Source organism: Sinocyclocheilus anshuiensis, unplaced genomic scaffold (assembly GCF_001515605.1).
Source record: "Sinocyclocheilus anshuiensis isolate Anshui unplaced genomic scaffold, SAMN03320099.WGS_v1.1 scaffold676, whole genome shotgun sequence".
In the NCBI taxonomy this organism is placed as follows: Eukaryota; Metazoa; Chordata; class Actinopteri; order Cypriniformes; family Cyprinidae; genus Sinocyclocheilus; species Sinocyclocheilus anshuiensis.
Genome location: NW_015558579.1, coordinates 2,305,692 through 2,318,620, shown reverse-complemented (window position 1 = coordinate 2,318,620; position 12,929 = coordinate 2,305,692). Strand labels below are relative to the sequence as shown.

Here is a 12,929-nt window from a genome sequence, read left to right as displayed (position 1 = left end):
TGTGTGTGTGTGTGTGTGTGTGTGTGTGTGTGTGTGTGTTTTCACTAACAGGTGTGATAAAGACTGCTGTGCCAGTAATCAGTTTCCAGAGTAATGGCCCTGACTCAGCACTTCACTTTCTGTGCCATGATGGAGATCCCACTAAGCCCAGGTGTAATGTGGTTCAATCTCATTTTCCATCCACTGCTTTCTCTTGTGCTGCATCCCAATTCACCTACTTACTTACTTATTATGCCCTAAAACTTTTGAGTATGTAGCAGAATAGTAGACCAGCTTTGGGACATACTACTTCATCATAATTGAGTCATTTCATTTACCTATCATATTGGAGAGAAATTAAGAGGCACACTGATCTGCCAGTCGCGGGCCTTTAATGCCTTGAACTCTCCTCATGTGTTTGCATAATGATGCATTTAAAAGTTAATAACCAAACATATCTTTATAAAGGTTTTCAATGTTCGCAAATATAACGCAGATACCATTTAATAGTTATTATTTCTTTTTAATCAGGTCAGGTATTATTACGCAAATCCCTTTATATAAGCATCTCTACTTCACCGTCAGTCTCGCATATCCACTTTTTATTTGTGTTTGTAGTTCTAATCGAATCTGCGTCCAACGTGCAATGGGTTGTGGGCAATATTAACCCTTCGAGTGTGCATGAATTTGCACTTCGAATTTTCAATGGAAATAGTCAACTGTCCGAGATGCTCATTTTAACATACTATGATTTGAGACACACTAATTTTAATTTTGAATACTATTTAAGACAAATACTATGCGAATTGCGACTCAGCATTGGTTGTTAAGATCACGCGTGATAGAATATGGCCAAAAATGGCGTCAATGGAAAATGCATACAGTTTAGTGCCTCTTTTTTTTTTTTTTCAGCTGTGTTTCCCTGAAAATAATTGCACAGCTTAGAATGTTCGTCAGCCAATCAGATTCAAGCATTCAACAACCCCGTAGTATAACTTTGTATAATGGCTGCTAAACTGTATAACTGATTGTTGGTAAGTCTGAGCAAGTCTCGGTACTTGCTCTTCCGCAGCAGCGTAGCAGATCTATTCCGCCAAGACCAAATACATTAACATTGTCATGTACATTACCATGCCAATCCCTCCGAGAGTTGTCATGACAGAACTGAAATTATGTATACTAAAAAGGTTTGACCACTTGGTGGCAATAGAGCGCAGTGGACGGGCTACCGACGGGAACTACTACAACATGAGGGGGGTGAACATCAAGCATTTAGTCGACCCAATAGATGACCTCTTCACCACTGCCAGCACTATTGCGGGCATCACTACCACAGGTAACAAAGCCAGAGCTTCAGTGCTCCAAACCACTGTGATTAACTTACATTAGCAAATGTTAGTGTGTAATAAAAATAGAAGTATATTTGATTGTGGTTTTATCCGTACCCTCTATGATGTAGTCAATGTCCTAATCTCTTTTAACGAACACAATGAATGCTTGAATCACCAACTTTGTTCCCAATTAACGATAAGTTTGGTTGGCACCAGGGAGCGGTTTAATGAGATATGTCACCTCTTTGGAACAGGATTAATTGTGTGTGTACGTGTGTGTGTACAGGGATCGGGGATGGAGGTAATGAGCTTGGTATGGGCAAAGTCAAAGCAGCCGTTAAAGCATACATGCCTAATGGAAATCTGATTGCGTGTGACGTGGCTGCTGATTTTGCCATCACAGCAGGTAAGCGCACCACACACAGAAACCACATAATGTGCCTACATGCTTCCTGCTAGCTGAAAATAAGCACGTTGCACCTAAACACAACTTATGTGGTCACACAGTGGTACTAAGTTTCACATTACACCTACTTGTTTCTTATTAAGGGGGCTAAAGGAAGAATGTTCGTTTCCGATATCATAGGAAGTGGATCAGAGATGTTATTTGACAAACCCCTTGTCCAAATACCCACACTTGCGGTCTTGGCCACTTGAGAGCGCGTGCGCGCGACAGGAAGTAAGTGCGCAAGACTGTCCCAGGTCTTAAAAACGCCAGAGCGCAGTGCCCTTAACGCACACTAAATCCACACTATCTCGAATACCACTCCGGAGCGCTATTTGAGGCTTAGTGTATCCCATCATGCATCATGTTCTGGAAATAAATCGTGAGACTATATATTTAGAGACTGTTGGGACTGTTTAGCATGTCACATTTACAGTTAAAAGATCTTGTACTGTGTGTAACTCAAAATATTTTCTGCAAAATTAATATAAAACAATGCAAATAACTTTATTTATGCAATTTTATTTATTTATTTTCATGTATGTGTGATATTTATTTTAGCATTTTACAATTGAAATACACTATTGGTCAAAAGTTTGGATTATTGTTTTTTTTATTTAATTGTCTCTTATTCTTGCCAAGGCTGCATTTATTTAATAAAAATGTATTTAATTTATTTAATTTTCTTCAGTGTCACATAATCTTTCAGAAACAATTGTTATGCTGATTTGGTCTTCGGTTATTAATAATGGATAATAATAATATTAATGTTGAAAATGTTCTGCTTAATATTTCTATCAATATATAACTTTTTTCAGGATTTTTTGATGAATATATAGTTCAATGAACACCATTTATTTGAAATTTGTATTAACATTAAAAATCTATTTTCTATCACCTTTGATCAATTTAATGCATCCTTGTTGAGTAACAGTATTCATTTCTTTTCTTTTCTTTTCTCGTTTTAAATCTTACCCCAAACTTTTGAATGGTAGTATATTGTGAAAAATGCTAGCGTAATGGCTGCTGAAAATTAAGCTTTGCAGTCACAAGACTAAATATAATTTTAACATATATTAAAATAGAAGTTACTTTAAATTGTAATAATATTTCAAAATATTACTGTTTTTATTTATATTTTGATCAAATACAGTAAGTGTAACCTTGGTGAACATAAGAGACTTCTTTTAAAAACATTTTTAAAAGAAAATCGTAATTATTCCAAACTTTTTGATTGGAAGAGTGTATATTATTTTGGTTTCTACAAAAGCTTGTATTTGCACCACAATAGTGTACCATGAACTTTTCTTAGCATACCTAACGTCCGCTTCCTGTGTAGGAGTGTCTAACTGGGGTGGCTATGCTGTCGCCTGTGCTCTGTATGTTCTCAATCTCTGCCCAATACACTGGCGGTACCTCCACAGTGGTTTGGGTCTGTCACTGACGCCTGATCAACAGAGCCTGTGGATGGCCTGCCTGCCCACTGTAGCCAAGGTATACATGAGTATTATCAAAAATAGATGATGGCTGATGATTATGGTGGCTAAGTTCAGTCCTACATTACATTAAAACATCTGTTCTTCTCAAAAACGTTTTGCATTGCGGCTTAAGGGTGTCTTCTGGAAGAGTTTAAGCACCTCATAATATCACCTCATGCTGTTAACTTTGTGCCCCATTTTATTTTCAGTGGAAATCCACTGGTATAAAACTTGCAGGCGCTTCGCAGTGCTGCTTCCAGTCAACACTGGCCATTTTTATATTTGCGGTGAACTGCAGACCACTTCAGAACCTCTGCCAGTGTACGTTATAATTATCACGGCCACAATGGCTGGAACCAGCCTGTTAACCCTGTATTCACATTCTTTTCTGTTAGCCTAAATATTTTCTGTGTCCATCATGTTGTTTCTCCTCAGTGGAGGCTTTAATAACACTTTTCCTGTTTTTAAAATTCCCACTCCCACATGTGGCTTAAAATAAAAGACCATTACCACTGAATGCATTACCAAAGATTGAAGACAGAAAATCCAGCTGCAAAGACAAAAACGACTTGATGTGGTGCTTCTATTTGAAAAACAGGAGGAAGAGATGCTCCACATTTTGGTTAAATATGGCGTCCGCAGCGGTAAAACGGCAAACCTTGGACTGGAGGTGGATGGATTGACCTTTCACCCCTACCATTCTGACATCATACAGCAGCTTAGAAATCTCACCCTTGCCTGATGTCATAGTGCGGCCTACATCACGGACACATCACATAGCCACAGGAACCAAGACGCACATCTGTGACCAGAGTCAGAATTGATTTGAGCTTGTTTGTATATTCTCACTCATTCTCACAGATGAAAATGAATATGGGAATGTAATAGAAAGAGCTGCCATTGTAACATTTTGCTGATTCTTTATGACAATCTACAAAGTAGTGTTTAATTTTTGTGCTCTCACCTTATTAAACAATCTATGTTGCTTTTTCACTTTGTTGCCTATTTCTTCCTATATGCAGTATTTGAATAAAAAAATAAACGGTTAATTTCCAGATATTACAAATATTGTACCCTGAGGGACATGTCCTACTGATTATTCAGTCAACAATATGGGTTTTTAAAGCTGCGTTATCGAAGATTTTGTGTTTAAAGATTAATGAACTACTATTATTACACTAGTACATAAAAATAATAAAAAATATAAGCCTATAATGATTCACATTTTACACTGTCGGGTCAGATTTCGCGGGAACCATGTTACGTCACGTGAGTATCCGGCTTGGCGGCAACTGTATCTTTTGTGGCGTATTACAACAATACATAGGCTAATGTGTAGATTTTGTCTGGTCAGCTAGCTATCATTAAACATGGACGGAAAACGGCAAATCTGTGAAGAATCACCCATTTGTCAAAACTGAAACTTCGAACTGCAGAGATATGGTAAAGTGACAAAACCCCAATCAAAACAAAATAAGAACCCACAACGGATATGATACAGTAGGCTACTTATTGCTCATATTACTTTTTTTCTGATATACGTTGAACATTTTTACTACTATCAGTATGGTTTGTACTGTGATCCATTTTTTTTTAATGGCCATATGATTACTACTTCAAACCAATGCAATTTTATTTTTAACCACAGAAGGCGATAGAAAGGCTCAAGTTCTGTAGGAAGCTGCAGTTCTGATTAAATCTAATTAATAGGCATATTTGGTTACATTCTTTGGTGGTACTTTATTATGGTTATTGTGATTTTAGGTACTTGATCCATACATTATATTCATACCATAATATTCATGTTGTACTCCAAGGAAATAAAAAAAAAAATACCATGGTATTACACAACTTGCGTGTATCGGAGAGTACAGACAGCTGTTTTAGTTCAGATCCATGTTACATAACACATTCATGTTATTTGGCAATTTGTTTATTATCACTGACCTTTTTAGAGTTAAGCGTCTTCCTCTCTTCCAAGGTTCAACCAAAATCAACACTGGAGAAGACCATCCCAAAACCCTTAATCATAAAGTCAAATAAACAGCAGACTTTTAATTAGTCTGGCTCTGGTTACACCTGAAAGTATTAAACATTTCTCTGGGACCGGATTAACAAGTATGAAAATAAAATAAATAGGCCAATCTCTCAATTTCTTTTAAAACCATGCTGGATATGTTTTTACTGGGAATATGACTTTATACTAATCAATCCCATCTGTATTTAGGCTTCTGTTTATGCACCTTTGTTTAATGTCACAATTCTGCTTCCAGTAGAGTTAAATAATCAAAACCAAAGAAAGACAGCCAAGAAAGACCACGATTAAACAAAAAGGACTAGCATAAGATGAAAGCGTTTCTCTGAGCAATCTTTTTTTTTTTAAGGGGAATTGATTACCGTCTCCTGTTTGCATTAAAGGGATAATTCTGTCCTAATTTATTAATAATTCAGACCTATTTTTATTATTCATATGGGACAGGTTTTCGTCTTTAATATTATAAAAGAAAATATTATTATTAATAGTTGGAGAAATTAGATCATTTTAATGCACAAAGTATGCAGACAAGAAAGCCAGATGTCTGGCTAGTAGAGAGAGAGGAAGTGAAACACAGATTTAATCATATTTTTGCACCACATATATCATATATTTGCTGCAAGGGTTTGCTTTACCTATTATTTTCAGTATTTTGTGCCCTTGAGGCTAACAAGCCAAACAAAACCAAAATTCAATTAACAGACATCTAGAGAGAACATACTATCTTACAAAAATCGGACTAGATAACACAGTACCTATAATCAAAATTAATTTCTCTCTACTTTTTACACCCCTGCAATACATCACAGCACCATTTCTGTCTCCATGTACTGTGCAACAATACAATCATTGCCAGTGATTTGTGCAACAAACAACAGAGTGCACAACCAATAATAAAAAGTCCCATATATGAACCTGAACTGCAGTCACTATATAAAATCAATGAAAACCTGAAAACAATCTTGATTTAGTTACATATAGCCTACATACAATCTGCATGCATGTTGATTATTCATTGTAAACATGGTTTGAATGAGCAGGAAAAAGAGAACACTTCCACATGTCTGTTCTTTCAGTTCAGGTCATTCATTTAAACTCCTTGTATTAGCTGTGATCACTTCCATCATCTAAAAATATAAACACTGCACCAAACCTTTTACCTCAGCGGTTTGAGCAAACAGAAGATACATGATTTCTGGAAGCAACCATCAATCACTTCTTCCTCATCTATTTTCCCAGGATATGAAATCACACTGGGAAGCTGTCCAGGTTAAAATGGTCTGTTTGGAGGTGGTTGACCCTTCACACCCACACTGCGTACCTTTTTCTGCTTGTTAACTGTCTGTGTGCTCCATGTCTAACCATGTAAAAGGTGAGTAGGCAAACAAATATACAGCTTCATTGCTATTGTTTCCTTAGAGGAAAGGTTCACCCCAAAATGAAAATTCTGTTATCATTTACCCACCTTCATGATGTTCCAAACCTGAATGACTTTAATTTTCTATCGTGGAATACCAAACTCCATGCTGTTATTTTTCATAAAATAAGCGCATATTGTAAGCAGGAACTGTTAAACACCAAAAAGAACATAAAAGTATCATCACATTGGTCCATGAAACGTCTAAAGCCATACAACCACAATTTATATATTTAATGATAATCTTCCCCTCCCTGCATATCAAATTAAGCATCCATACATTTTCATCAATTTGTATTGTACCTGGTTTGACATCAATGAACCAAACGCCACTGGTTCTCATGCTTCATTGCTAAATCTGACATTAGAAGTTTGCGTCTGCAACAAGAGATTTGCAGTGATAACAACAGGCCGTAACCATTAGGGTGAGTAAATGATGACGGAATTGTGATTTTTGGGTGAAGTACAGTATTAAAGGAACTATAACCAATGAGGTTTGAAAGCAGAATTGGTTTTAGTTTTGGACACAGTTTTAACTGTTACATGCACATGTACTGTAGCTAAAGGGACTTCTTTAGCTCATCGGTTCCTAAAACCTCAAATGTCAACCACTGGTGATTATAAAGGTAGCAATCCCTGAGAATTACACCACATAACAGTAGCATGTTAGCTTACCAAAACCATGAAATATTGTAGTTTAATTTTAGAACAAAATACAGGACTGGCTCTGACAAAGTAGGTTAATGTTCTAACTTCTAACCCATGCAAAATGAAAAACAGTATGCAGCAGCAGTACATCTGAGGAGCCTGTGGCTAAACGGTATGATGTCCATTGTATAGATAACTAATACAACAAAAATGTTTAAACGTCAGTTTTGACCTGCTGCAAGAGTGTTACCACTGAGGTACCTGTAACATTATCATTGGTGACTGCAAGCTCAGTAGAGTGCGTGTTGAACCTTCCATGGCTTTTTGAGCAACAGCATAAGACCCGAGTGCAAGCTTCCTGAGCCTTCTGGATGCCCTTTTGGGCACTCTCACTGATAAAACAGTAGAGCGCCGGATCGGCCACGCAGTTAAAACTAGTAAGCAACAGAGAGAAATGGTAGTAGTTGAAAATGTTCTCAATGAAGTCGCAGTCCCGCTCCAATATGGTGCGTACCAGCAGGAAGACGTGGTATGGTGAGAAACAAACCAGGAAGATGACGATGGTGCTGGTCACAAGGTACTTGATGCGAGTTTTCTGGGCTGTCTGCGTGCCTGCACTCTTGCCCACTGCTCGGAGAACTCTAAAGTACGACACGGACAGGATTCCTAAAGGGAACAGGAAACCTATGTAAAAGCGGTAGTAGTTTATTGGGTACTCCCATGTCTTCATGGGATAGTGCTCAAAGCACACAGATTGGTTGTGCTTGTCCCTGCTGAGCTCCTTGTGCCGGAAGAACACCACTCCTACGGCAAGCTCTTTGAGCCAGACCACCGTACTGACCAGCGCTGCTGCTCGTACCGTTCGGAAAGCCGAGAAGCGGAAAGGGTAGACCACCGCCAGGTAACGGTCAATGGAGATACAACACAGAAAACCAATGCTGACGTAGATGTTCTCGTAGAGCAGGAAACCACACAGTTGACAGAGCCACTCCGAGCCGCTCCAGTTGTCCCCTTGGAAGATATACTGGAGCCAAAGGGGCAGGGAGGCCAGGTACAGCAGATCAGATATGGTCAAGTTTAGCAAGTAGACCCCCAGCTCATTGCGGGCTTTCAGTTGGAGACAGGCATGGTAGAGCGAGTAAGCGTTGGCGGGAAGACCCACTAGCAGGACAAGGATGTACGCACCCGAAAACAGGTACTGGTGAATCTCGTGGCTTATAGTGCAGTTTATTTGCTCCTCAGACATGTTCATCTTTCTAACCTCATGTTCGCAGAGTCTTATTCAAGAAGTGTAGGTAAGTTCGTAATCAACAGAGGTCTCCAGATAACATTCCATGGATTCTATGGGAAGCAAACAAAATAGCGTAATTAGTGTGTCCAAATACCACTACAGTATTCATACAACCCAGAAAATACCTTGATAAGCTACAAATTCTGATGTACGCATTGGACGTCATGGGAAAGTTGAGTTCATCTGTGAAGGTTATCTTAAAAATCATAAACTTTTGATGGCTTTCAGTAAATACTTGTCAAACGGATTTGGGTTTTTCTCAGTTCAAGCAGACAGAAGTTGTACTTCTGCATGCGTGAAAATAGTTTTCTGGGGATGTTATCAAGATGGCAGCTGAGTGACAAACGTTTTGTGTGTGGGCTGTGTCCTTCAACCTCTAAACTATTCTAAATATACAGGAAGCAGTATTAAAGTGTTGAAGGAAGTGTGAAACTCATCTACTGCTTTCACAATATGCCATATGACGAATCCAGCTACACAATACGTCTTTTCCACTTGGCTTTGACGTCTGCATACTGTAGGTGTTTTCTTTGTTGAGAAGAGCCTGTGCAATGCAATTAAAGCATCTTAAACATCTTATATATATATAAATCCTAATTCATGTCATGGATTTGAGTAACCTACGTTGCCCTTTTCAATCTGACCGTGGCCTGGTTCGCAGAATGTCTGGCTGATGAAAGGTGTTAGATATAGTGGGATTGACTTCACAACAACTCTGTGACTGTTCTTGAATGGCCCAGCCAGAGCCCTGACTTAAACCCAATTGAGCATCTCTGGAGAGACCTAAAAATGGCTGTCCACCAACGTTTACCATCCAACCTGACAGAACTGGAGAGGATCTGCAAGGAGGAATGGCAGAGGATCCCCAAATCCAGGTGTGAAAAACTTGTTGCATCTTTCCCAAAAAGACTCATGGCTGTATTAGATCAAAAGGGTGCTTCTACTAAATACTGAGCAAAGGGTCTGAATACTTAGGACCATGTGATATTTCAGTTTTTCTTTTTTAATAAATCTGCAAAAATGTCAACGATTCTGTGTTTTTCTGTCAATATGGGGTGCTGTGTGTACATTAATGAGGAAAAAAAATTAACAAATGATTTTAGCAAATGGCTGCAATATAACAAAGAGTGAAAAATTTAAGGGGGTCTGAATGCTTTCCGTACCCACTGTACCTCAGCGGTTTGAGCAAACAGAAGATCCATGATTTCTGAAAATAACCATCAATCACTTCTTCCTCATCTAATTTCCCAGGATATGAAATCAAAGTGGGTTAAAATGGTCTGTTTGGAGATGTTTGACCCTTCATACCCACACCGTGTACCTTTTCTACTTGTCAGATGTCTGTGTGCTCCATGTCTGTCCATGTAAAAGGTGAGTATAGGCAACAAAGATACAGCTTCATTGCTTTTGTTTTCTTAGAGGAAAGGTTCACCCCAAAATAAAAATAAAAATCTATTATCATTTAGATCACCTTCATGATGTTCCAAACTTAATGACTTAATTTCTATCATGGAACACAAAATTTCATGCTGTTATTGTCCATAGGGCCATAACATTAGGGTGAGTAAATGACGACGGAATTGTCATTTTTGGGTGAAGTACAGTATTAAAGGAACTGGAAACCTATGAGGTTTGAAAGCAGAAATGGTTTTAGTCTTGGACAGAGATTTTTAGCTGCTACATGCACATGTAGCTAAAGGGACTTAGAACAGTACAGAAAATGTTTAGCTCATCGGTTCCTAAAACCTCAAATGTTAACCACTGGTGATTTTCAAGGTAGCAATCCCTGAGCATTACACCACATAACAGTAGCATGCTAGCTTACCGAAACCATGAAATATTACAATTTAACTTTAGAACAAAATACAGGACTGACTCTGACAAAGTAGGCTAATGTTCTAACCAGTGCAAAATAAAAAAATAATATGCAGCTGTACATCTATGATGCTTCCTTTGTCCACTGAAGAGCCTGTAGCTAAACTGTATGATGTCCATTGTATAGATAATACAACAAAAATGTTCAAACATCAGTTTTGATCTGCTGCAAGAGTGTCACTGCTGAGGTACCTGTAACATTATCATTGGTGACTGCAAGCTCAGTAGAGTGCGTGTTGAACCTTCCATGGCTTTTTGAGCAACAGCATAAGACCCGAGTGCAAGCTTCCTGAGCCTTCTGGATGCCCTTTTGGGCACTCTCACTGATAAAACAGTAGAGCGCCGGATCGGCCACGCAGTTAAAACTAGTAAGCAACAGAGAGAAATGGTAGTAGTTGAAAATGTTCTCAATGAAGTCGCAGTCCCGCTCCAATATGGTGCGTACCAGCAGGAAGACGTGGTATGGTGAGAAGCAAACCAGGAAGATGACGATGGTGCTGGTCACAAGGTACTTGATGCGAGTTTTCTGGGCTGTCTGCGTGCCTGCACTCTTGCCCACTGCTCGGAGAACTCTAAAGTACGACACGGACAGGATTCCTAAAGGAAACAGGAAACCTATGTAAAAGCGGTAGTAGTTTATTGGGTACTCCCATGTCTTCATGGGATAGTGCTCAAAGCACACAGATTGGTTGTGCTTGTCCCTGCTGAGCTCCTTGTGCCGGAAGAACACCACTCCTACGGCAAGCTCTTTGAGCCAGACCACCGTACTGACCAGCGCTGCTGCTCGTACCGTTCGGAAAGCCGAGAAGCGGAAAGGGTAGACCACCGCCAGGTAACGGTCAATGGAGATACAACACAGAAAACCAATGCTGACGTAGATGTTCTCGTAGAGCAGGAAACCACACAGTTGACAGAGCCACTCCGAGCCGCTCCAGTTGTCCCCTTGGAAGATATACTGGAGCCAAAGGGGCAGGGAGGCCAGGTACAGCAGATCAGATATGGTCAAGTTTAGCAAGTAGACCCCCAGCTCATTGCGGGCTTTCAGTTGGAGACAGGCATGGTAGAGCGAGTAAGCGTTGGCGGGAAGACCCACTAGCAGGACAAGGATGTACGCACCCGAAAACAGGTACTGGTGAATCTCGTGGCTTATAGTGCAGTTTATTTGCTCCTCAGACATGTTCATCTTTCTAACCTCATGTTCGCAGAGTCTTATTCAAGAAGTGTAGGTAAGTTCGTAATCAACAGAGGTCTCCAGATAACATTCCATGGATTCTATGGGAAGCAAACAAAATAGCGTAATTAGTGTGTCCAAATACCACTACAGTATTCATACAACCCAGAAAATACCTTGATAAGCTACAAATTCTGATGTACGCATTGGACGTCATGGGAAAGTTGAGTTCATCTGTGAAGGTTATCTTAAAAATCATAAACTTTTGATGGCTTTCAGTAAATACTTGTCAAACGGATTTGGGTTTTTCTCAGTTCAAGCAGACAGAAGTTGTACTTCTGCATGCGTGAAAATAGTTTTCTGGGGATGTTATCAAGATGGCAGCTGAGTGACAAACGTTTTGTGTGTGGGCTGTGTCCTTCAACCTCTAAACTATTCTAAATATACAGGAAGCAGTATTAAAGTGTTGAAGGAAGTGTGAAACTCATCTACTGCTTTCACAATATGCCATATGACGAATCCAGCTACACAATACGTCTTTTCCACTTGGCTTTGACGTCTGCATACTGTAGGTGTTTTCTTTGTTGAGAAGAGCCTGTGCAATGCAATTAAAGCATCTTAAACATCTTATATATATATAAATCCTAATTCATGTCATGGATTTGAGTAACCTACGTTGCCCTTTTCAATCTGACTGTGGCCTGGTTCGCAGAATGTCTGGCTGATGAAAGGTGTTAGATATAGTGGGATTGAGACCTTGACTGCAGTGACTACTGTGGAACATAACAAAAGAGACCAATAAAGCAGCGTGAACAACATGTTTCATCACCAATCCATTAAATGCTTAAGAATTTGTCCCTGCATCTGAGCAATACACGACATCTTCAATAATACTGCTCAGACATGCTAAACAGCATCTGTGTAAGTACAGCAGTATTAACCAGACCAGAGTCTCAATATGGGAAAACTGTTTTCAGTAGAATTGTTTTCTGTTCTCGGAAGTCACTTCTGATTTTGTCTTTTATATTCTATATGGAGCTTCAGCTACCTTACAGAGAGACTTACCTATAGAGATTTGACATTTCCCAAGCAAACTATGGAGCTGTTCCCTTTCATGGGAACTTCGAACTGCGTCCTCTAGGGGTCGCTATGGGGAACGCCTCGTCGTGACCCGTGTCTGAAGCATACATTGAAAAAACACCAACTCGTTGGCCGGCGACAGCCATGACGTCACTACCGGTGCGACTATAGTATAAATA

At 39.4% G+C, this 12,929-nt stretch overlaps 3 protein-coding genes across 5 annotated transcripts in view; 1 reads left to right on the top strand and 2 right to left on the bottom strand.

Moving 5' to 3' along the window:
* Positions 1 to 4,283, top strand: part of LOC107679776 (UPF0317 protein C14orf159 homolog, mitochondrial-like) — an 11,616-nt gene extending 7,333 nt beyond the window's left edge. For 2 of the 3 annotated variants that reach the window (XM_016475418.1, XM_016475417.1), the window contains exons 9-13: positions 52 to 151; positions 1,167 to 1,315; positions 1,597 to 1,716; positions 3,095 to 3,249; positions 3,832 to 4,283. In XM_016475418.1, coding sequence (XP_016330904.1) covers positions 52 to 151; positions 1,167 to 1,315; positions 1,597 to 1,716; positions 3,095 to 3,249; positions 3,832 to 3,975 — 668 coding nt within the window. In that variant the 3' untranslated portion in view covers positions 3,976 to 4,283. Of the gene's footprint in view, positions 1 to 51; positions 152 to 1,166; positions 1,316 to 1,596; positions 1,717 to 3,094; positions 3,250 to 3,735 lie in introns of all 3 variants that reach the window. The other variant, XM_016475419.1, reaches the window with a different exon arrangement.
* Positions 4,284 to 5,840: 1,557 nt separating this feature from the next.
* Positions 5,841 to 8,734, bottom strand: LOC107679758 (ovarian cancer G-protein coupled receptor 1-like). Its single transcript, XM_016475395.1, has one exon. It carries the CDS (start codon positions 8,583 to 8,585, stop codon positions 7,548 to 7,550), a length of 1,038 nt encoding a protein of 345 aa, XP_016330881.1. The 5' UTR covers positions 8,586 to 8,734; the 3' UTR covers positions 5,841 to 7,547.
* A 1,910-nt stretch (positions 8,735 to 10,644) lies between these two features.
* Positions 10,645 to 12,929, bottom strand: part of LOC107679763 (ovarian cancer G-protein coupled receptor 1-like) — a 4,972-nt gene continuing 2,687 nt past the window's right edge. Inside the window, exon 2 of the mRNA XM_016475401.1 lies at positions 10,645 to 11,771. Within this exon, the coding sequence (XP_016330887.1) occupies positions 10,645 to 11,682 (1,038 nt within the window). The 5' untranslated portion in view covers positions 11,683 to 11,771. The remainder of the gene's footprint in view (positions 11,772 to 12,929) is intronic.

What these genes read in the sequence shown, in the direction of transcription:
- LOC107679758 (XM_016475395.1), bottom strand. Translation starts at nt 8,585, where the DNA reads ATGAACATGTCTGAGGAGCAAATAAACTGCACTATAAGCCACGAGATT.